The sequence below is a fragment of the Musca domestica genome, unplaced genomic scaffold (assembly GCF_030504385.1).
Source record: "Musca domestica strain aabys unplaced genomic scaffold, Musca_domestica.polishedcontigs.V.1.1 210, whole genome shotgun sequence".
In the NCBI taxonomy this organism is placed as follows: Eukaryota; Metazoa; Arthropoda; class Insecta; order Diptera; family Muscidae; genus Musca; species Musca domestica.
Genome location: NW_026712259.1, coordinates 198087 through 222175, shown reverse-complemented (window position 1 = coordinate 222175; position 24089 = coordinate 198087). Strand labels below are relative to the sequence as shown.

Here is a 24089-nt window from a genome sequence, read left to right as displayed (position 1 = left end):
AAATCGATATTTTGACTATAACTTACGAACCATGACAAATTCATGTGACCACTTGATGGATAGGTATTTCCATAATCTTTCAATCGATACCCATATTGTCTATATCGGGTAAGTGGATCCGGGTCCATGCGGGATCTTGACTAGAGTTGTTCCAAAATTAGGAGTAGTATGTAAATGACAATTTTGACATAAACATTGAAATGTACATGGATAATAAAACTGACAGCACATATATAAAAAATATTCCCTCTGGCAGAGCCCTAATTTAGAACGTGTATATTCACGTGAGTGATTTTTTTCATGGTGGCGTTTTTTTTCGCTCTTCCCGGCGTCTTTTAATTTCACTATCATGACGTTGTGATATTTCATGATTCTGCTTATTACCATATTTATCTTTCCTGCAATCTGGTCCGCCCTTCTTTAAATATTCCTCATTTCTTTTTCTATCTACAAGAGGTTCATATCCATATTCTGCCCTTTTCTTACGTTTAATATCTCGTTGATTGTCCGCGTCTACCCATTGAGATTGTTTAACCATCTTAATCCGTTTTGTTCTTGACTTCGATGTAACCCTTTTCTTCCGTTTTTCATTCTCATTTTGGTCCGAGGCCGAACTGTTTAAAGATTTTGATTCACTGATTCTACTTTCAGAGGAAGAAATGTCCTTTTCTGTCATTCGCTTCTTAGTATTTTTGTTTGGGGCTTTTTTATTTTTACTTAATTTTTTTTTGTTTTTTCCCTTTTATTCGAAGGATTTTTCTTTTTGGTCATCTTCTTATTTTTGCCTTTATGTTTTTCCTTACTTTCTGAATCATTTGAAGATTCCGACGACGAAAAAGGCGATGGTGCAAACAATTCCGAAGATAAACTATCTGAAGATATTGATTCGTTGCTGCTACTTTCGCTTTTCAAAAAATTATCTTTTGAAGAAGAGTTGTCTTTGTCAGTCCTTCGCTTTATAGTTTTATTCTTAGCGGCTATTTTATTTTTACCTACAAATTTTTTAGTTTTTTCCTTTTTTTTTCGAAGAATTTTTCTTCTTGGTCATTTTCTTATTTTTGCCTTTATGTTTTTTCTTATTTTCTGAATCACTTGAAGAATCGTCGTCGGATGGTGCAGACAATTCCGATGATAAAGAACTTGATGATGAGGACGAGGGTGCAGATTTCGGAGCAATCTTTAGGAGTTGACACAATTCATTAGTTATTCCGCCCAAACCAATGGATGTGAAAAAGTTAATGGAGAAGCGTATATTTCGGGGATTATCTTTGGGGAATAGTCCCGCCAAAGTTCCAGCTAAAACTTCAGTCTTAAGTTTTTTATTAAAGTGATCCAGACCCATGTATTCGACCAATTCTTGAAAGAAAATTTTTATAAAAATACAACGTGATGTTATTGCGTCACCTTCAGTTAGCTTTATGCAGTCTAAAACATCCCAACTAATTGCATCGGTAAACAACAAATGAGCAAAGAATTTGCTTATATTCCGCAAACGATTTGTATCTAAACAATGCGTAGTCTGACAGATATCCTTGAAGATTTCTTTGAATGGTTCTATATAAGACTTGTTAATTTTACAAAATCGGTGGGCTAAAAGGCCATAGAACTTCGCATAGGTTCTTTGTTCAGCGCAGCAATCTAACAATATTTGGCAAAACTCATTTTCTTGACAAGTTTCCAATTGCATTTTCATTAATTTTTGGGCACATTCCTCATAATCGAAACTGGAATTTAAGGTAAGATATATTGTTCTTCTTAACGCAATCAGATTCGGTTTCGTTTCATCAATAATGCCACCACTCGTGTATTTATCATTAACCTCATTTTTGCCCTTATCACAGTCAGATAATGCAGTTTCGGAATTACTACCCGAACCGAAGGAGCCATCCGAATCTGAAGCATGGCTACCCAAAATATTCTTACTAAGTGCTTTATATTTCTCTTCATTGGTCTCGTACTGATCGTCGAATTTAAATTCGTCTAAAAATTAATAAATTTAATGACAAAAAAATAATTTATTAATTTCTATTAACTTACTCAATATATCTTTCGGGTATGTGACATCTTCCAACAATAGCAAATGAGTGAATTGAGCATATTCTTCTACCAATTCTAAGGACTCAATAATCGATTGATGGTCTTTAAAGCCATCTCTGCGTACTTGAAATAAAACTTCAATCATATATTGTACACGTTTATCCAACTTGCCTTGATGCAAGATATTTTTAAGCAATTCAAAAATGCCTCCAACCCTATCCGATGATACCTCTGTCAATTTCATACCACATTCCTTAAGAAATGTTATGGCCACTTCAACATTATCATCAGTCGGCGATTCAATTAAGAGTGTTAGAATTTCTAGGGCCAAAATTTCATGTGCCACCCTTTGATTAACCAAGTGAGCAATAAAATGTGAAGAAGACAAACAATGGTCTTATCGTTACACCCAAATGCTCGTTTGAACTGTATGACCAAACGTTTCAACAGCAATTTCCCAATATTGGGAAATTTTGAATTAATAATGGCCACCATGGCGGCATAAACATGGGTAAATGTTGGCGATGCAGCTTGAGCTTGTATTATGGAATGGCAAAGCACGTCTCTACCACGTACTATATTTTCCTTAAGCAATTTTCGGGCGATAACTGCAACACAATCCACATTGACTTTATTGATGTAACCATGTATGTATTTCTCAAGAGCTTCCCGAGCTATACTTTGATATGCAGCCGATGATTTGTCCGTAATTTCTGCCTGCATCATACGCAATTTTTCGGGTGGTAAATTCAATTCGTCTCTTCTTTCATCTTCATCTCTTCTTTTGATTGGCTCAGATCGGCGTAACGGTAGCCTTTCATAATCTGACGACATCGAACGATATCCTTCATGTCGTCTATCTTGTGAACGAATTCGTCGTGGATATCTTGATGGAAGCTTCTTTTCCGGCCTTCGAAATCGACTGTGAGATCTAGTTCGGCTTCTGCTAGATCCCATTCTTTGTCTTAGTCGATTGTCCTTGTCCCTGGAGACAGACCTTTTGGTCGTAGAAGAATCTCGGCCGTGTCCAAAGGAAGTTCTTCGATTTCTTAATACACTTTTTTTATATCTTGATAGACTTTTTTCTACTGAATGAGTTCGGCTAATGTGTCCAGAATAACTTAAACGTGTGTTTCCAGAAAGGCTTCTATAGGCGGATAGTTGTTTTTCTTTGGAGAGAGCTCGCACAAAAGATTTTTTTTTAGTCTTCTCTGTATTTTTACATTCTTCTGTCTTTGTCATTAGTTCTACTGGGTGTTCATTCGAATCCGTTGTGTAATTATGGTTAGTATTTATGCTATCTTCCTTGGGAAGAATTTCATTCGATCCATCCTCTCTAGGAAATCTTTCAACTAATTTTTCTTCTGCTTCCTTGCATATAGTATATGATAGATCACGTACTACTTCCAATACGACTTCCCTTTGCTCTGATAGAACTTTTGATTTGTTATTTTTGAAATATGTTTTGGAAGACACTTCTCCATCACTTGATCCACTTGTGGACCCCGACATGTAATCAGAAGACGACGAAGACTCAGAACTAGGTTTATTTTTCGGTTTTCGAGATTCGGCGTCGGTGGCGTTCATATTTTTGTTGTTGTCAGGCTCTGTTTATTGTTTATTCGAGAGTCGTTATTGAAATCCTATGAGATTTATATTTATCTTATGATAAACTGAGGGTGTTACGTCCAGATTAACCGCCAGGTTATTTTCTTAATATATCGACAAAAGGTTTCGATTCTAAGAAATATATTGCCATTAAGAGAACAAGGGTAGGTAATCCGTCTTTTAATACCCAAAGTTCTGAAACGAGGGAAGTTAGAAACGTTGCTACCTATCGATAGCATCGATTTTCCCTAATTATAGGGTGGCTCAGAACATCGTAATTTTCCATTTAATCTCTTTTTCAAACGTTCGACAGAAACAGTAATGCAACATACTTTTAAACAATATTTATTTATAAAAAAAAATATGAATGAAAATGTTCAAAAAAAAAAAAAAAAAAAAAAAAAAAATGTTGCTTGCTAATGAATTGTCATACTTTATACATAATATAGCAAACGGAAATTGTTGGACTAACAATAAAATTTTGACTTCTCAAAGAAACATTAAACGGCACCGGGACACCTCTAACAGAAGCTATATGATAAATGGTATTTTAAGACCTAACGATTATTTTAGCACATAACATTCTCCAAATCAGTTTTTGGTAGAATAAATTTAGGGCTGTTTGCCTTGGGCTTGGTTTGTGTGTATTTTTTCTGCGCAAGAAAATTTTGATATACCTAAAAAAATTATTTAAAGCTAATCGTATATACCTAAAACAATTTTTTGTATAAAGCATGTCGATTAAGCGCAGTTACAATTTTTTAAACACAATTGATCGAAATCCGTTCTTAAAATTATTAAAAATCGTGTTTTTCTGAGGGCAAATTTTGAGTTGATAAACTTGTTGTTGCAAAATGGTAAGCCTGACCCTGTATTGTTGTTTTTATAAAAACAACGTTTTTTATTAGTGGAGAACGATGATAATATTTACCAGGGGTAAGGTAGGGAATACCTAGGTTTCGAAAGGAGCCACCAATCCTCATCAGTTCCCTTGTTTTTTGTCTGGGATATTCTCCCCAGAAGTTATATTAAAAATAACTTCTAAGACAAAAAACATTTTTTTACCCAAGTGACGAGATCGTATGCTCAATAGAAGAGGAACCAAGGAATTAAATAAAACTAAAATTCTTTTGGAAAATCTTCTAAATCTAACAACGGCACTTATAAACATTTACATCTTTATCCACTTGTTATACTTTCGTTCTACCTGAACGAAGTAGCATAACCATTGTAACACTCAGTCTACGCGGCGTTATGGTGGGGTTCCGCACTAGCTCAGGAGGGAGCGGTTATCCAGGTGGTTCTCAACCATGCCACAATCAACCCTAGGTAATGAACACTTAAAGAATTGAATCGAATAAACTCAAACTTAAAACTGAAAAACAAACATACACCAATGACACAGGAGCTTGATATTATTGCTCCCCCACTTTGCCCACCCATCCTTGAGCCTTTAGTCCATATACACACAAAAATTTAAAAGGGCCCCAAAAAGCCACACACTTTTCTTCTTCTTCTAAATCTTACAACGGCACTTATAAACATTTACATCTTTATCCACTTGTTATACTTTCGTTCTACCTGAACGAAGTAGCATTACCATTGTAACACTCAGTCTACGCGGCGTTATGGTGGGGTTCCGCACTAGCTCAGGAGGGAGCGGTTATCCAGGTGGTTCTCAACCATGCCACAATCAACCCTAGGTAATGAACACTTAAAGAATTGAATCGAATAAACACAAACTTAAAACTGAAAAAACAAACATACACAACATACAACAATGACACAGGAGCTTGATATTATTGCTCCCCCACTATGCCCACCCATCCTTGAGCCTTTAGTCCATATACACACAAAAAATTTAAAAGGGCCCCAAAAAGCCACACACACTCTCTTACTTACAACGCCTCTCTCTCTCTCTCACAACAAAATTTAGCACAACATATTATTCTTGAAACAATTAGACATTAAACTTATTTATTTTAAACATCATTGTTCTCTTAAAACTAATTTCGACATGAACACATAAAAATAAAACTGGGCTTTTAATACCGGAACGAAAAAATTTGTGAGTCAATACTCAGATTACTTTTTTCATTACACCGCTAAGAGCGCCAAATTTTGGTCAATAAAACTACTCTAAAGTACTATTTATCTAACTACAAACAATACATTCATCTTATATACTAAACTATACAATAACAAAAAAAAAATTTAAATAGTTTTCTTTCTTTCTTTTGGTTAAATGCCGATAATCTTCGACAAGGAAAAGGAACTTAATATGACTCTTTTAGCGGGATTTAGCTTTCATTCTTTGGGCTTTGGTAAGTAAATTAATTTTTAAATTACATTAGCTGGACAACGGCATACTTATTCAACTTTTTTCTTCTTTTGCAGATTTTGATATATGTGGGATCTACTGTTATCTTCCCGGATCGGTACTGTCGCCTGTGCTAAATTTTTCCACTGGCCGTTTCCCAGCTGATTCCAGGTCTTCTAGCAGTTTCCAGGACCTTTTCTGTGCATGGAACTTCAGTGCCTCACTTGGCGATCTAACCAGTTCTTTAAAACTATGTTTTCAATAAAAAAGGTATATTTCGCGTAAGCATGAAATTCAGAAATCTTTGGTTCGCGTTAGCCGGTGTAGGATATAGCCAGAGGAGAAATCTCAAGCCCCGGCCGAAGACCGGCTTTTTACAAAAAGTGTCAAATTTAGAAAACTTTGGTTCGCGTTAGCCGGTGTAGGACATACACAGAGGAGAAAATCTCAAGCCCCGGTCAAAGGCCGGCTACTTACAAAAAGTGTCAAGTTTAGAAAACTTTAGTTCGCGTTAGCCGGTGTGGGACATACCCAGAGGAGAAAATCTCAAGCCCCGGTCAAAGGCCGGCTACTTACAAAAGGTATCCAATTTAGAAAACTTTGGTTCGCGTTAGCCGGTGTGGGACATACCCAGAGGAGAAAATCTCAAGCCCCGGCCGAAGGTCGGCTTTTTACAAAAAGTGTCAAATTTAGAAAACTTTGGTTCGCGTTAGCCGGTGTGGGCCATACCCAGAGGAGAAAATCTCAAGCCCCGGTCAAAGGCTGGCTACTTACAAAAGGTATCCAATTTAGAAAACTTTGGTTCGCGTTAGCCGGTGTGGGACATACCCAGAGGAGAAAATCTCAAGCCCCGGTCAAAGGCCGGCTACTTACAAAAGGTATCCAATTTAGAAACCTTTTGTTCGCGTTAGCCGGTGTCGGACATACCCAGAGGAGAAAATCTCAAGCCCCGGCCGAAGGCCGGCTATTTACAAAAAGTGCCAAATTTAGAAAACTTTTGTTATTCCGACGACTGCTACGCGACATAAACCACTTTTTTATTGAAAACATCATTTTAATGAACTGGTTAGAATCGGGTTATGCGGATGGAAAGACCCATATCTCTGGACCCGGAAACGGTATAAGCACAAATTGTAACATTTTGGAAAGGTAAGAGTGTCAGCTATAATTTGGAAACAATTTTGTTGACCCCCATAATGGGCCCTTTTTTTGACTTTTTGGGGGTTTCATAAAAAATCCGGGTCCAAAAAATCGATATTTTGACTATAACTTCCGAACCATGACAACTTCACGTAACCACTTGTTGCATAGGTATTTCCATAAGCTTTCAATCCATACCCATATTGTCTATATCGGGTAAGTGGATCCGGGTCCATGCGGGGTCTTGATCCCGGACTTTCGGGTCAAAAATCTGCGGTACTGGGTCCGTCCCCCAAGAAAAAAATAGTTTCCCGGGATTAGGGTAAAAATACCTATCTCTGGAAAAAAATTTCGAAAAAATCGAAGAGTTTTTACTAAACTAGAGTTGTTCCAAAATTAGGAGTAGAATGTAAAATGACAATTTTGACATAAACATTGAAATGTACATGGATAATAAAACTGACAGCACATATATAAAAAATATTCCCTCTGGCAGAGCCCTAATTTAGAACATGTATATTCACGTGAGTGATTTTTTTCATGGTGGCGTTTTTTTCGCTCTTCCCGGCGTCTATTAATTTCACCATCATGACGTTGTGATATTTCATGATTCTGTTTATTACCATATTTATCTTTCCTGCAATCTGGTCCGCCCTTCTTTAAATATTCCTCATTTCTTTTTCTATCTACAAGAGGTTCATATCCATATTCTGCCCTTTTCTTACGTTTAATATCTCGTTGATTGTCCGCGTCTACCCATTGAGATTGCTTAAACATCTTAATCCGTTTTGTTCTTGATTTCGATGTAACCCTTTTCTTCCGTTTTTCATTCTCATTTTGGTTCGAGGCCGAACTATTTAATGATTTTGATTCACTGATGCTACTTTCAGAAGAAGAAATGTCCTTTTCAGTCATTTTCTTCCTAGTATTTTTGTTTGGAGCCTTTTCATTTTTCTTAAATTTTTTTTGTTTTTCCCTTTTATTCGAAGGATTTTTCTTTTTGGTCATCTTCTTATTTATATTTATTTATTATATTTCCTTACTTTGTGAATCATTTGAAGATTCCGACGACGAATAAGACAATGGTGCGAACAATTCCGAAGATAAACTATCTGAAGATATTGATTTGTTGCTGCTACTTTCGCTTTTCAAAAAATTATCTTTTGAATAAGAGTTGTCTTTGTCAGTCCTTCGGTTTATAGTTTTATTCTTAGCGGCTATTTTATTTTTAGCTACAAATTTTTAGTTTTTTCCTTTTTTTTCGAAGAATTTTTCTTCTTGGTCATTTTCTTATTTTTGCCTTCATGTTTTTTCTTATTTTCTGAATCACTTGAAGAATCGTCGTCGGATGGCGCAGACAATTCCGATGATAAAGAACTTTATGATGAGGACGAGGGTTCAGATTTCGGAGCAATCTTTAGGAGTTGACATAATTCATTAGTTATTCCGCCCAAACCAATGGATGTGAAAAAGTTAATGGAGAAGCGTATATTTCGGGGATTATCTTTGGGGAATAGTCCCGCCAAAGTTCCAGCTAAAACTTTAGTCTTAAGTTTTTTATTAAAGTGATCCAGACCCATGTATTCGACCAATTCTTGAAAGAAAATTTTTATAAAAATACAACGTGATGTTATTGCGTCATCTTCAGTTAGCTTTATGCAGTCTAAAACATCCCAACTAATTGCATCGGTAAACAACAAATGTGCAAAGAATTTGCTTATATTCCGCAAACGATTTGTATCTAAACAATGCGTAGTCTGACAGATATCCTTGAAGATTTCTTTGAATGGTTCTATATAAGACTTGTTAATTTTACAAAATCGGTGGGATAAAAGGCCATAGAACTTCTCATAGGTTCTTTGTTCAGTGCAGCAATCAAACAATATTTGGCAAAACTCATTTTCTTGACAAGTTTTCAATTGCATTTTCATTAATTTTTGGGCACATTCCTCATTATCCAAACTGGAATTTAAGGTAAGATATATTGTTCTTCTTAACGCAATCAGATTTGGTTTCGTTTCATCAATAATATCACCACTCGTGTATTTATCATTAAACTCATTTTCGCCCTTATCACAGTCAGATAATGCAGTTTCGGAATTACTTAAATTCGTCTAAAAATTAATAAATTTAATGACAAAAAAAAAATAATTTATTAATTTCTATTAACTTTCTCAATATATCTTTCTGGTATGTACTTATTCAACTTTCTTTTGCATATTTTGATATAGGTGGGATCTACTGTAAGCTTCCTGGATCGGTACTGTCGCCTGTGTTACAATTTTTCACTGTCCGTTTCCCAGCTGTTTCCAGGTCTTCTGTCAGTTTCCAGGACCTTTTCTGTGCCTGGTACCTCGGTGCCTCACTTGGCGATTCAAAAAACGATTGTTGGGGATGCCCGTTCTTTTCTCGTTAAGTCGGATGGCATTGTCAAATTGTGGATTTATGCGCGGCGTTATTTCCCTAAATAAAACACACAAACTTAACACAACATATCCGACATAACGCCACTTACAAATCAACACTTACAGATTGTTTAGATTCACCACAAAAATAAAACAATAAAACACACGAATTGTAAATGCCAACTTTGTATTTCCTTATTTTATTTTTCTTCAAAAAAAAAAAAAAAAACATTTTAAAATTGGCTGAACTGTTTTTTCTGTTCCACACTACTTTTAAATAATGGCGCTTTTAGCCCTCCCTGTTCTTTAAACTTTCCCTTTTTTCGAGATTTTCCCACAATTTCCCTGACATTTATTATATACCTTTATCAGGTGTTCTACCTACCCACTTTTATCCCCAATTTTGTATTTTTGCCACACGTCTCTCGTGTTGTACAAAAAACAACATGAAACTTGGCATCACTTTTTCAAATTTCTCTTTTTTTCTCTTCTCTTTTTTCGGTTCTCTTTTTTGGCTGGCGTTCAGCACGTTCGGTGCATTAAATTGCACATTCTAAAAATGCAGACTAGGAATGAATGCAACAAAACTTCACCACTTTAGTAAAAAGAAAGTTGTGATGTGCGTGAATCCTTACATCCAGTCGTAGAGGGAATATAATATTGTGGAGCCAAGTAAGTTTTTTTCTTCTTTTACCACCACGTGACCAAAAAAAAAATTCTGATGTCTCATTTTTTCTTTCCGGATAAAGGTAAGAATTCCCCTTTGTAATAAATTTCCCACAGAAATATAATCAATTTCTATTCTTATTCCCATTCTTTTATCGCAGACGAATCAAAAAATTACCTGATTTATTTTCATTCTTGGGAGTGTCATGCGTAAGTATATGTGTGTGTGTGCAGGCAAGTTGCATCCATTGAAAAATTCTATTCACATGCATGAAGTAGTTGCAGACGTGTAAACGTACATGAGGTGGATATCGAATATTTTTATGCATTCACCGAGGAAAAAGGAGAATATTGGACGATGAAAATTAATCATTATTAATCGCAAAAAAAAAAAAATATTTGAAAATGATAAAATGAAAAAGAGGAGCAATACAAAGGGGATATGATTTTTATTATTCCCTTATTCATATTACCACATATATTGTTGCTGTAAATTCCTATCTCTTTTAAGATTATATGCAAACGTCTGTTACGCTTCTTAAATACTTTAACAACAATCAACTAAATCTTCGACAATTGTAATGTGAGAAATATCGGTTACAAGGAAATAATTTAATACTTTAAACCAATGTTGCAAATGGTTGTTAGGAAGAAATCTACAGCATTTTTCCATGAATATAAACTGACTTTTTGTGTTTAAGACAATCGGAGATGGTGGCTATTGTATTTTGACAGAAATTAAATGGAATAAATTTTTATTCTACCTTTGTTGTTCACAATGTGGGGAACTCCCACACCCTGAAGTCTCATTCAGCCGGGCTCTTTAGCTGTTATCCTTCCTTTAGACATACAATTTTAACTCATATATATTGTTTCCGATAGGTTTCACGATTTTGCACTTCACAAACTTCTTGCAAAATTTCGCATTTATATTATTCTTGAAATCTGAAAGAACGTGATTCCTTCTAAAAACTTCCTGGCTTGGACGAAAAGTTACATTTCGTGATCTACTATTGTACCTTTGGCACTGGACTCATAGGCTTGATGCATGTTTTTCTTAATGTTTTCTCTCATTATCTCTAATCTATCCGTTCTATTTAATTGTATAATTTGGTGGTCAGTAAATGATTTGAGTTTCTTGGCTAATCTATAATTGTTCCGTTGACACCTGTGGCGGAATGTACCGAAGTTCGGAGGGTATATTAACTTTGTCATTCCGTTTGTAACTCCTCGAAATACTCATGTCAGACCCAACAAAGTATATATATTCTTGATCAGCGTAAAATTCAAAGTCGATTTAGCGGTGTCCGTCTGTCTGCTGTAATCGCGCTATCTTTCGAATGAATTGAGATAGATGGCTAAAATTTTGCAAACATGTTCATTTTTCCAGTAGGCAGGATAAGTTCGTAAATGGGCCATGTAGGTCCACGTTTACATATAGCCCCCATATAACGGTACCTCCCGATATTCGGTATTTTGATGATTTTAGCGACATTATTCACTGGAATTGTTTCAAATTTGTTATTTGAAGTTCGAAATGGATGCTACACCCTAACACAGAAAATTGTCTGTGCAAGTCCACGTCTGCGTATAGCCTCTATATAACAGTACCTCCCGATATTCGGTATTTTGATGATTTTAGCGACATTATTCACCGGAATTTGGTATTTAAAGTACGAAATAGATGCTACACTCTAAAACAGAAAATTGTCTATGCAGGTATAGGTCTTCGTATAGGCCATATATATCAGTACCTTCCTATATACGATATTTTGATGATTTTAGCTACATTATTCACCGTTTATTTCAAGTATCGAATTTGAATTTCGTCATATAGACCCAAATATAACGGCTATATTTAGTATTTTTAAAATTTTAACAGAATTGTTTAAGGATTTTATATTTTGAAAATTTCCAAATTCGTTCCAAATGGTGGAGGGTATTCAAAGTTCGGCCCGGCCGAACTTACTGCATTTTAACATCTTGGATCTGGGATACTACATAAAATTTTTGATTACCATCGTTCTCCACTAATAAAAAACATTGTTTTTATAAAACCAACAATAAAAAGGGATAAAGCCTGACCATTTTGCAACAACAAATACTATGACAAGCCGGCACTGTTCTGTTTTTGGATTGGCCTTTCCGTTATAACCTCGTTTCCTATGGTAGGTGGCATAATAGTATTTGCCGAGTTGGTTTCTTTACAGACTTGGCAATTAGACACGTAATGTTTTATTTGACATGCCATTTTTGTCCAATAATAATACGTTTTTTCAGAACAGATTGAAAGACTAATTTCTTCCGGTGTCCACAATTTCCATTCAAATTCCATCGTCGTTTCATCAAAATTGTTCACTCTTATGTAAACTTTGTCGTTGTCGACTTTTAAATCGGGAAGTCTTTCTTGGTTCTCTATTATTGTTTTTCGCAACTCCAGGTACTCTTCGCTGTCAAACGCGGTGGTTTCAAAATCCAAGATATCATCGTTAGTTATTCGACTGCTATTTCCGAGTCAATTGGTAGACGGGATAAGGTATCAGTCACAACATTCTCAGATTCTTTTCGGTATTCGATTGTAAAATCAACAGCTTGAAGTTGCAGAGACCATCTGGGAAGTCTTCCACATAAATCTTTTAGTGATATATGCCACTTGAGACCTGCGTGATATGTGATCATGGTGAATTTCATACATTCCACGTATTGTCGAAATCTGGCAAAAAACATTTTTTTACCCAAGTGACGAGATCGTAAGCTCAATAGAAAAATAAAAATAAAATTCTTTTGGAAAATATTCTAAATCTTACAACCGCACTTATAAATATTTACATCTTTCTCCACTTGTTATGCTTTCGTTCTACCTGAACGAAGTAACACTTTAAGAATTGAACACTTTAAGAATTGGATCGAATAAACACAAACAAAAAACTGAAAAAAACAAACATACACAACATACACCTATGATACAGGAGGTTGATATTATTGCTCCCCCACAATGCCCCAAAAAGCCACTCTCTTATTACTCTTACTTACAACGCCTAACCTCCTCTCTCACAACAAAATTTAGCACAACATATTATTCTTGAAACAATTAGACATTGATCTCATTTATTTTAAACATCATTGTGCTCAACAATTAGATATTAATCTTATTTATTTTAAACATCATTGTGCTCTTACCCGAACAAAAAAATTTGTGAGTTAATACTCAGATTACCTGTTTTATTACCCCGCTAGGAGCGCCAAATTTTGGTCAATAAAACTACTCTAAATACTGCTTAAAAGAGTTCGCTTAGACGAAATTTTTGGGCATTCTAAATTCTTGTTCAAAAAAAAAAAAAAATATATATAGAAATGGTCTAGCTGTAAATTTTGAGAAAACCCTACACTCGCTAAGGAAAAATTACCTGGGCATTAAATATCCTCACAATTATCTCTTAAGCACTATTTGTCTAACTACAAACAATAAATTTATCTTATATACTATACTACACAATAACAAAAAAAAAACTTTTTAAATAGTTTTTTTCTTTCTTTTGGTTAAATGCCGATAATCATTAATCGAGGAATTTCATATTTTTTTCTATTTCTGTAGTGCATCTTCGACAAGGAAAAAGGAACTTAATATGATTCTTTTAGCGGGATTTGGCTTTCCTTCCTTGGGTTTTGGTAAGTAAATTAACTTTTAAATTACATTACCTGCACAACGGCATACTTATTCAACTTTTGTTTTCTTTTACAGCTTTTGATATAGGTGGGATCTACTGTTAGCTTCCCGGATCGGTACGGTCGCCCGTTTTACAATTTTTCACTGGCCGTTTCCCAGCTGTTTCCAGGTCTTCTGGCAGTTTCCAGGACCTTTTCTGTGCATGGAAACTCGGTGCCGCACCTGGCGATTCAAAAAACGATTGTAGGGGATGCCCGCTCTTTTCTCGTTTAAGTCGGATGGCGTTGTCAAATTGTAGATTTATGCGCGGCGTTATTTCGCTAAATAAAACACAAACTAAACACAACATATCCGACATAACACCACTTACAAATCAACACTTACAGATTGTTTAGATACGCCACACAAATGAAACTCACGAATAGTAATTGCCAACTGAGTATTTATTACAACAACAAGACTTCACCACTTTAGTAAAAAATTAAAGAAAGTGATAAGTAGACTTTTATATGTTTTCTTATACGACGTCATTCGGAGGTTATTATAATACGCGTTTTCTAACAATTTTTACAAATTTAAATAATTTTTCATTCAACAATTTCAATTCCAAAATTGGTTTGACAGTTCATTGTCTACCTATATTCTTCTACCATGCTCATGCGTAAGTATGTGTGTGTGTGCAGGCAAGCTGCATGCATTGAAAAATTATATTCACACACACATGCATGAAGTAGTTGCAGTCGTGTAAACGTTTATGAAGGGTGCGTAAGCTTCAGGTACGTTTACACCAGCCATTCATACCTTTCGTAGAGTTATAGATCCCTATGCGACTTTGCCGTGTATTGCTAGGAACACAATTGGAGCAAACGACGAATTTCGCCCTACGCGGCGACAAATTAAGCCGCGAAAATTCGTCGTATGGAACACAATACCGACGAAATTATAAAACAGCTGATGAAGTTGTTTACTTTTTACTCATTTGTTGACTACAATGAATTATACAAGAACACATAATTCTTTACGTTCTCTATTATAATTTCACTTATGTCCATCTTCTCTATTATAAATTCACTGATATCCATCTTCACTCAGGCGCAAGTACACAAATAAATAAACAAATTAATTATGTTTTTTTATACGAGTAACAGATAGTAGAGTGACCATAACAAATTTTAAAGTAAAAAGTAACTTTGTTTACTAAAACACATAAAATTCGTACAAGTATGGCCACCTTGTACTGTTTTGTTCGCCGGTCGCCGGCGTATGAAATAGAAATAAAGCTAATTGAGTTCGCGGCGACCGACGAAATTTTCGCCGGTGCCGTGATTGTGTGCACTTCCATATACACATATGTGTTTTATTTTTGACGACGAACATACGCCGCAAAAAAATTCGTCGTTCGCTCCAATTGTGTTCCTAGCATATCGTTGCGACCATTCGCTCAATTCAATTCACAAAATTTTCCAATCGGGCAGACAAATGACAGGTAATAACTTTTCTTTAAAAAGTTATTACCTGTCATTTGTATTGTATTTGTTCATTCTAACTTGTTACTTTTTATTCTAACGGAGATTTGGTGGATTGACCCGCAGTCGTAGAAATAATCCATGATTGGAACTTGTGAATTTCGTTGGAACAAAGGGAAAACGCGGAACTTGTAAACAAATATTTGTTTAACTTTCTTACAATGGTAACTTCGCCCACAAAATGTATGAAAAAAAGAGAGTGCATTTGGTAGTAGTCACTTTGTTGTTTTTATGCATTTGCAAAACAATACTTTTGTTATGATTTTCCTTCGCCATATGTACTTATGTTTTTTTTTTCAGGTAACCGGCCATGCTTGTGTATAGAAAATGCGTATAAATTAAAGTGAAAGTTATATTTAAAATTGGCAGTGCATCTGCCTAAAGCTGTTTTTGTGTGTGTCTTTGATATGAGAAAAAATAATATGAATTGCCAGGTGATCAAAATAAAGAGATTGTGTGTGGATTTATGGATTGTCAAGAAACGAGAATAGGACAATCAAATGGATTTAAATCACTGCATAAGAAGTAACCTTATTGTTTTAATAAGGGAATTTTTGCATCATAATTCAGGTAAGTGAAAAATGATTTTTGTGATTGATTATTTATAAAAAGACGAAACTGTTCGTGTGGTAATGAGCCAAGCAAAGCATACTAAAGAGTATTGAAATAGTGTGGAATTTGAAATGAGGATTAAATATTGGAACTATTTCAATATATGAAGTCGGTTTTATGGAAATGTGTTATACGTATACAAACGGTACTGAATTTAAAAATGGTTGTTTTAGTGTGATCGAATTAATCTGTGATTTTGAAATTCTGTGTTGGGGTTATCTGTTTATGGTTGGTTTATGAAAAAGTAGTTGTTTTAGAATAGTGTACTACAAGTGTACGAAAAGAACTATGTTTGGTATTAGATGATGAAGATAAAAATGAAAGACTTTTTGATGGAAAGAAAAAAAATTATTACAATTATTCTTTCTCAAAACGGAAACTTTAATATATAAGATTTTGATAAAAAAGATAAAAAGACTAAAATTATTAACACAGTTTTATGGAACATACCTAATGCTATTTTACTATGAACGACGAGGCGAACAACTGGCGCCTCGAATTATCCAGTGATCGGTGTTGGTCTACCGAGGAATAAGACCCCCTAACGCTGGAGTGTTACGTAAACCGTGCCCATTAGCGTTCCTCGGTTTGCAGTCAGGGTACCGACTGTATTCGTACGGTTGCCTCACTGATACCTGGGCGCCTCAGTGAGTAACAGGCTTAGTTGCCAAGTCCTTGCCATGGTAGGGAGGCTATGCCATGGTGGACCTCGTCTCCTCCAAGTCCGACCTTTCACATGGAGAAAAACAATAATAACAACAAAAACAAAACCCCAACTTCCACCAATGACACCATTGCTTCCAAAGAAGCACCGACCAAGGACCGGCCACAGGACATGATTTCCAATTCGGGAGGGGACGACATACTGAGCTACAGTGACGTCATCCATGACAACATCCAGCGACATAGCGAACAGTTGTCCGCCCTCCTGGAGAAGACAAAAACGCTAAGGCTCAGTCAGGAGAGTACTCCTTCTGGCTTTGGAGATGACTCACCACTTTCGGATGAGGAACTGGACATCACGGTCATTTCCTCGTCTCAAAGTGGTAAGTCATCTCAACAAGCCACCAAGAACACTCCCAGCGAGACTTGCGCGGAGTCCAAAACCCAGGAGGGAATAACGTCGGTCACTTCCGATGCCACAAGCCTCGATCGGCAAGACGCCATCATTGTAGGCACTGGCGGGGATCCTGCCAGAAACCCTACCTCTCGTGATGGCGCCGACCCAAAAGAGGTGAAAGCAAAGCGGGGATATAAAAAGTCGGTAAATTACTGGAAAAAAATTATCGGCAAAGACCCCGCGCAGATAACGGAGAGAGAGAGGATTCTGATCAAGATGAACCTCAAGGTAATTGCTAAGTTCGAACGGAACCACCCGCACTTACCGAGCTGTTCTCTAAACCAGAATCTTCTACCTCTCCTACAATCTGCTATCAGCAGTAGGGTAAACCATCCTGTGGTTCAACCTTCTGCTGAGGGCCCTGTGGAGGTCAGCAATTCCGTCGCCACTAACAAGACCACCACGGTCGTTGTTCACGAGGTGACGGCTAATGCTGACACTGCTGGGTCGAATCCACCTGCCAAAAAATAAGGCCAAGAAGCCGAAGCCCACTATGGCCGAAGCCCCTGCAGTTCCTACGGAAGAACCACACCCTGAGGCCAAGAAGGCATCCAAGGGCCCGGCTTCTCAGCCTTTGCCCACAACTTCCACTCCGTCCGCTAGCAAGCCGGTCGCGACTAAACCTCCCCCACCAGCCCCTTCAAGCTCTAAGCCTGATAAGGTTCACAAGGGAGAGGTCAAGTCACAAACGGCAGGTCAAACAGGACGGAAGAGGAAATACTCGCAAACCATCTACCCGGATAATCTTCGGGTAGCAATCATCGACAAGGCTGAACCGGAAGGTAAAATCAGCGACAGCCGATGGTCGCTATTCGAAGATCGTCTGAGGGAGCTTGTCTTCACGGGAGAGGGTGACCCACGAAGTATGCAGTTCGGCAGTGCAACCCTTTACAAAGGCGTGAAAGTAACGTGCTGCGAGAACCAGGAATCTAAGGATTACCTGGTCACCGCAGTATCTGGCTCTCGCGATCTCTCTCAGGGATGTGATCTGGCGGCTGTATCCTTGAAGGACATCCCCTGCCGTAATGTATTGACAGCTTGGGTGCCACCACCACCACCAAAGCAAGGAAAACCCCAACCTCAAAATGGACAACTGGCTTCTTGTCAGTTCAAACACTGAGGGAGAGGGCCTGGTCATCAAGGTATCTATGGATACGGATGGCCAGGAATACCTTCAAACTCGTGGGGGAAACTGCATTTCGTCGCTGGATGGATCCGTTTCCGTCTAACGCCGTTGCATTAGGTGGAAGAAAACAGCAGCTACTTAGCATCATGCAGATTAATCTGCATCACTGCAAAGCAGCTGCTGCAGAACTCCTCCTATCCCTCTCGAAAGCTGAAGTAGACATAGCTCTGGTTCAGGAACCCTTTATATACAATAATAGGGTAACTGGACTAGGGAGTGGGCAGTACGTCTCTTACGCGGTCTCCAATGGGGATAAGGTAAGGAAGTGTATTGTTGCCAAAGAGAGTTTAAACCTTATCTTCCCTAGCAACAACAGTGGAGGAGACGTTACGGTAGCGAGATTGGAGTCTAAAGGGTTCACATTTTCATATCTCTATATCTACCGTACGAGCGACCTGACCCACCTGGACATGAAGTAGGGGAGCTGCTCGAAGATCTGGCTGACAAAGGGCATCTAATCATAGGTTGTGATGCCAACGCACACCACTTCCAATGGGGTAGCAACGATACCAACGTCAGAGGTGAGTCGATTTTTGATTTTATATTAAAATATAATCTCAAAATGTGTAATAGGGGCAATGATGCAACATTCCAGATCAAAGACAGGGCAGAGGTCATTGACCTCCCCTAAATAACAAGAATGAATCCCTAATACAAGACTGGAAAGTCTCTCCTGAGTGCTCGTTTTCAGATCACCGGAAGATAGTTTTCAAATTCTTAGTAGATGGTATTCCTCAAAAACCACATAGGAATCCTAGAAAGGCACATTGGGACAAATTTACGAAGCTGGCTACACCCAGGCTTCACTGTTTCGACAACATGGTCTTAACCTCAACCCTCGATATAGACAACTCCGTAAATGCGATAACGAGTGCTTTGATTGATTGCTATGAAAAAGTCTGTCCGCTAACCTACCCAGGGAAGAAATGTCAACCAGTTTGGTGGTCAAAGCATTTAGCCAACTTAAGGAGGGACAGTAGACGACTGTATAATAGGGCCAACAAGACCAAACTACGTACTGACTGGGATGCCTATAAGGCATCCTTTAACAGGTACAACAGTGAGATCAAGAAGGCCAAGCGCACATCTTGGGTATGTTTCACGGAGTCTATTGAAAGTGTCAACGACGCCTCCAGATTTCGTAAAGTCCTTTCGAAGGATCCTAAATCTATAGGAAGTATAAAACGGACTGACGGCACATGGACTGACTCTGGACTAGAGACTCTTTACCTGCTAGCCAACACACACTTCCCAGGCTGTATCGACGCTGCAAGCAATCGGCAAACCGATCAAGTGCAACGTGATCATACGGCTAGTGAACAAAACTTGGCGAACAGAATAGTAAGCATACCCAAAATCAAATGGGCAATAGATACTTTCAAGCCTTTTAAATCTCCAGGACCAGACGGTATTATTCCCGCTGTGATACAGCGTGTCTCAGCGTCATTATCCCGAATACTGTGGGAGATTTTCAAAGCTTGTCTGTGTCTATCCTACATTCCTGAAGCTTGGAGAGAAGTCACAGTCACTTATATCCCCAAAGCGGGGAAACCGAGTCACTCACTTCCCAAGGACTATAGACCAAAAAGTCTCTCATCCTTTCTACTGAAAACTTTGGAAAGGCTGATAGACATAGAGATCAGATCTCTAGTACCCAAGACCGTCATCAGCAATGCTCAACATGCCTATATGGAAGGTAAGTCTTTTGAAACAGCGCAACACGATGTCGTAGGGTATATAGAGAAAAACATGGCTGCCTTTCTCGATATTGAGGGAGCCTTTAACAACGTCTCGCTAGAATCCATTCATGATTCCTTATCAAAACTTAAAATACCCCAACTCCACATAGACTGGATTGATACCATGGTTAGCAGCAGAATCATCAACTCGAGCATTGGGGAAATATACTTCAGGAAATCGGTCACGAGGGGCACTCCGCAAGGGGGTGTCCTATCACCATTACTCTGGCTTTTGGTCATCAATAATATAATTATGGATCTAGAGGTAACAGGAACGAAAGTAGTCGCATACGCTGATGACGTCGTCCTGTTAATCGCCGGGAAATTCGTGCAAACAATCTCGGATCTAATGCATGGAGCTCTAGTCACCTTATCACGGTGGGCGCGTCGCAATGGACTAGGCGTGAACCCATCAAAGACAGAGCTCGTCCTTTTCACTAAAAGACGTAAATACCCTACATTTACACCACCGAAACTAGATGGAGTCAGTTTAAACCTTTCGCTAGAAGCCAAATACCTTGGCACTATCCTTGACTACCGACTAAGTTGGAAGAGGAACACCGAGGAACGAGCTAAGAGAGGCTTCATTGCACTCTATTCCTGCAAGAATTCTATAGGCAAGAGGTGGGGCCTCAAACCGCACATCATCAAATGGATGTATGAGTCAATCGTTCGCCCCATTCTAACCTATGGATCTCTAGAATGGTGGCATTCCTTGAAGAAGTTAACTTATCTACGACATATTAACAAAGTTCAACGGGCCGCATCCTTATTAATAACGGGTGCCTTCAGGAGCACGCCTCAAGCAGCACTGTATACTCTACTGGATCTAGGCCCACTGAATTTGTATGTGGAGGAACAGGCATCCAGGAGTGCTCTTCGACTCAGAGAACTAGGTGAATGGCGCAGTCAACCCTTTGGACATTCTGCGATTCTAAGGCGTGTAAGGAATGTGGGAGAGACAGACTTTACAAGTGACTATATTTCACCACGACTAAGCTTCTACCCACCTAACATACACAAACCTGACAGAGACGCCTGGGTTCAAAACAACCCACCTTTCCTCGGCATAGCTGTCAATACCGACGGTTCAAAGATGGAGTGTGGAACGTGAGCTGGTGTCTTCTGTGATACTCTTAACGTTCGTGAATCCTACAAGCTTGGAAACAACTGTAGCGTTTTTCAGGCGGAAATCTTTGCAGTCAAAAAGGCAATTGACCTGCTGGTCACGAGGAACATTGAAGTCAGTAGTCCGGTGACTATATATGTCGATAGTCAAGCTGCACTGAAGGCCTTGAGTTCCTTTACAATCAAGTCTAGGGCTGTTTTGAACTGCAGGGAAGCCTTGGAAAAGACTGGGTTGTCTATCAAGCTTTGTTGGGTTCCTGGACATTTTAACCTCCCTGGTAACGAGACTGCAGACGAACTGGCCAGATTAGGATCCGAATCAACTACAATTCAAGTAGAAAACTCGGTTAAACCACCACTGTGCCATTTCCTGCAGGTTATTCACAAACACTACTCTGAGAAGATCCAACAAAAATGGCTGGATGAAATTGGTTGTACCATCCCCAAACGAGTCTGGCCCACGCTCTCGGAGAATAGAACAAGGTCGCTGATGTCATTGTCAAAACCTGATTTAAAACTCGTGGTGGGCATCATCACAGGTCACTGTAAGGTGAGGGCTATGACATCGAAATGGGACAGCGACGGCATTGACTATTGTAGGATCTGTCAAGATGAAGAAGAAATCGAGACAATCGAACACTTACTCTGCCACTGCCCAGCACTCATTAATGTGAGGCATATGCTAGTGGGAGAACTAGTGTCACATGACTTGTCGTCTTTTTCTAACACTGACTAAGTAGTAATACTTCAAATAGCCAGAAGACTCAAGTGGCTAAAGACGACACGGCAAACTCCTCAGCCGTAGATTCTCACTCCACTACACTATCCCTTATCTTCATCTTCTCTATCAATCACTTTTCTTCTATCTCTCAAAACTCTTTTCTAGGATGAACACAATGGACCTATAGGTCTCCGAGTGGAGCGGTTGCCATATGGCAATCGCGCGTCCTTTAACCTTACCTAACCTACTATGAAATGTTGAATTCTAAATTGGACAATGCAAAAGATTTGGTGAGCAAGAAAAATCGTTTTCGTAAATTGTAAAATTTTGCTGAAAAGTCTCTTGTTCGGTGTTGCTAATTTGCCAAAAGGAAAGAGGCAAGCTGATAAAAGGTTGTGAATATTTGGCTATATTCTAATTCTGTAATATTAGATATTTATTGGGACAAAACTGAGAAAATTGGTATATATTTTTGAAAACAAAAAATTTACAACTTTCATGAAATTTTCGGAAAATACAGGAAATACGGAATACCTATAAATAAATAGGACAAATTTTTTTTCTCTTATGATTAAAAAACAGGGTATCGACTATTTTTATGCATTCACCGAGAAAAAAGGAGAATAAGGGAGGATGATAATTAATCATTATTAATCGCAAAAAATATATTTGAAAATGATAAAAATGAAAATTAGGAGCAATACAAAGGGGATATGGTTTTTATTGTTCCCTTATTCATATTACCACATTATATTGTTGCTATAAATTACTCTTTTAAGATTATATGCAAACGACTGTTACGCTTCTTAAATACTTTAACAACAATCAACTAAATCTTCGACAATTGTAATGTGAGAATAATCGGTTACAAGGAAATGATTGAATACTTTAAACCAATGCTACAAATGGTTGTTAGGAAGATATCTACGGATTTTTTCCATAAATATAAACGGACTTTTTGTGTTTAAGACAATCGGAGATGGTGACTATTGTATTTTGAAAGAAATTAAATGGAATATAGTTCTTTATACCTTTGTTGTTCACAACGTGGGGAACTCCTTGACCAGCGTGAAATTCTAAGTCGATTTAGCGATTTCCATCCGTCTGTCTGTTGTAATCGCGCTATCTTTGGAATGAATTGAGATAGATGGCTAAAATTTTGAACACATGTCTGTGCAATTTCACTTCTTCGTATAGCCCCCATATAACGGTACCTCCCAATATTCGGTGTTTTGATGATTTTAGCGACATTATTCACCAGAATTATTTCAAATTACGTATTTGTTTTTCGTTATGGGAACTACAGTCTGTGACAGAAAATTGTCTATGCAGGTCCAGGATTCGTATAGGTCACATATATTAGTACCTCCCTATATTCGGTATTTTGACGATTTTAGGTGCAATACCCACCGAAATTATTTGAAGTTCGTAATGGCTGCTACATTACATTATTCACCGTTTACTTCAAGTTTCGAATTTGAATATGGTAATGGCTTAAGACGAACAATGCCAATGTAGGTCCTCGCCGTATAGACCCAAATATAATGGCTACATTTGGTATTTTTAAAATTTTAACAGAATTTTTTAAAGATTTTATTGTTTGAAAATTTCCAAATTAGTTCCAAATGGTGGAGGGTATTCAAAGTTCGGCCCGGCCGAACTTACTGCTTTTTAACTTGTTGGATCTGGGATACTTTGCGAGGAAGTGTACAACTACAACTGTAGCGTTTTTCAGGCGGAAATCTTTGCAGTCAAAAAGGCAATTGACCTGCTGGTCACGAGGAACATTGAAGTCAGTAGTCCGGTGACTATATATGTCGATAGTCAAGCTGCACTGAAGGCCTTGAGTTCCTTTACAATCAAGTCTAGGGCTGTTTTGAACTGCAGGGAAGCCTTGGAAAACACTGGGTTGTCTATCAAGCTTTGTTGGGTTCCTGGACATTTTAACCTCCCTGGTAACGAGACTGCAGACGAACTGGCCAGATTAGGATCCGAATCAACTACAATTCAAGTAGACAACTCGGTTAAACCACCACTGTGCCATTTCCTGCAGGTTATTCACAAACACTACTCTGAGAAGATCCAACAAAAATGGCTGGATGAAATTGGTTGTACCATCCCCAAACGAGTCTGGCCCACGCTCTCGGAGAATAGAACAAGGTCGCTGATGTCATTGTCAAAACCTGATTTAAAACTCGTGGTGGGCATCATCAC

The 24089-nt window shown here is 37.9% G+C and overlaps 1 protein-coding gene and 1 long non-coding RNA gene across 3 annotated transcripts; one reads left to right on the top strand and one right to left on the bottom strand.

The window, feature by feature from the left end:
* Positions 1-4: 4 nt before the first annotated feature.
* Positions 5-3956, bottom strand: LOC131802505 (male determiner protein Mdmd(V)-like). Its single transcript, XM_059122853.1, is given in 3 exon segments — positions 5-1980; positions 2038-2430; positions 2433-3956. Coding segments are annotated over 3 exon segments (2562 nt in total). The 5' UTR covers positions 3625-3956; the 3' UTR covers positions 5-1003.
* Positions 3957-5381: 1425 nt separating this feature from the next.
* On the top strand, positions 5382-14345 carry LOC131802506 (uncharacterized). Of its 2 annotated transcripts, none has more exons than XR_009342253.1 (6): positions 5382-5969; positions 6043-7114; positions 9337-10259; positions 10338-10386; positions 13772-13845; positions 13919-14345. It is a non-coding gene; the product is annotated as an uncharacterized LOC131802506 (long non-coding RNA). The 2 variants fall into 2 exon arrangements; XR_009342254.1 differs by having other exon boundaries at positions 5387-5969; positions 10037-10259.
* The last annotated feature ends 9744 nt before the right edge of the window (positions 14346-24089 follow it).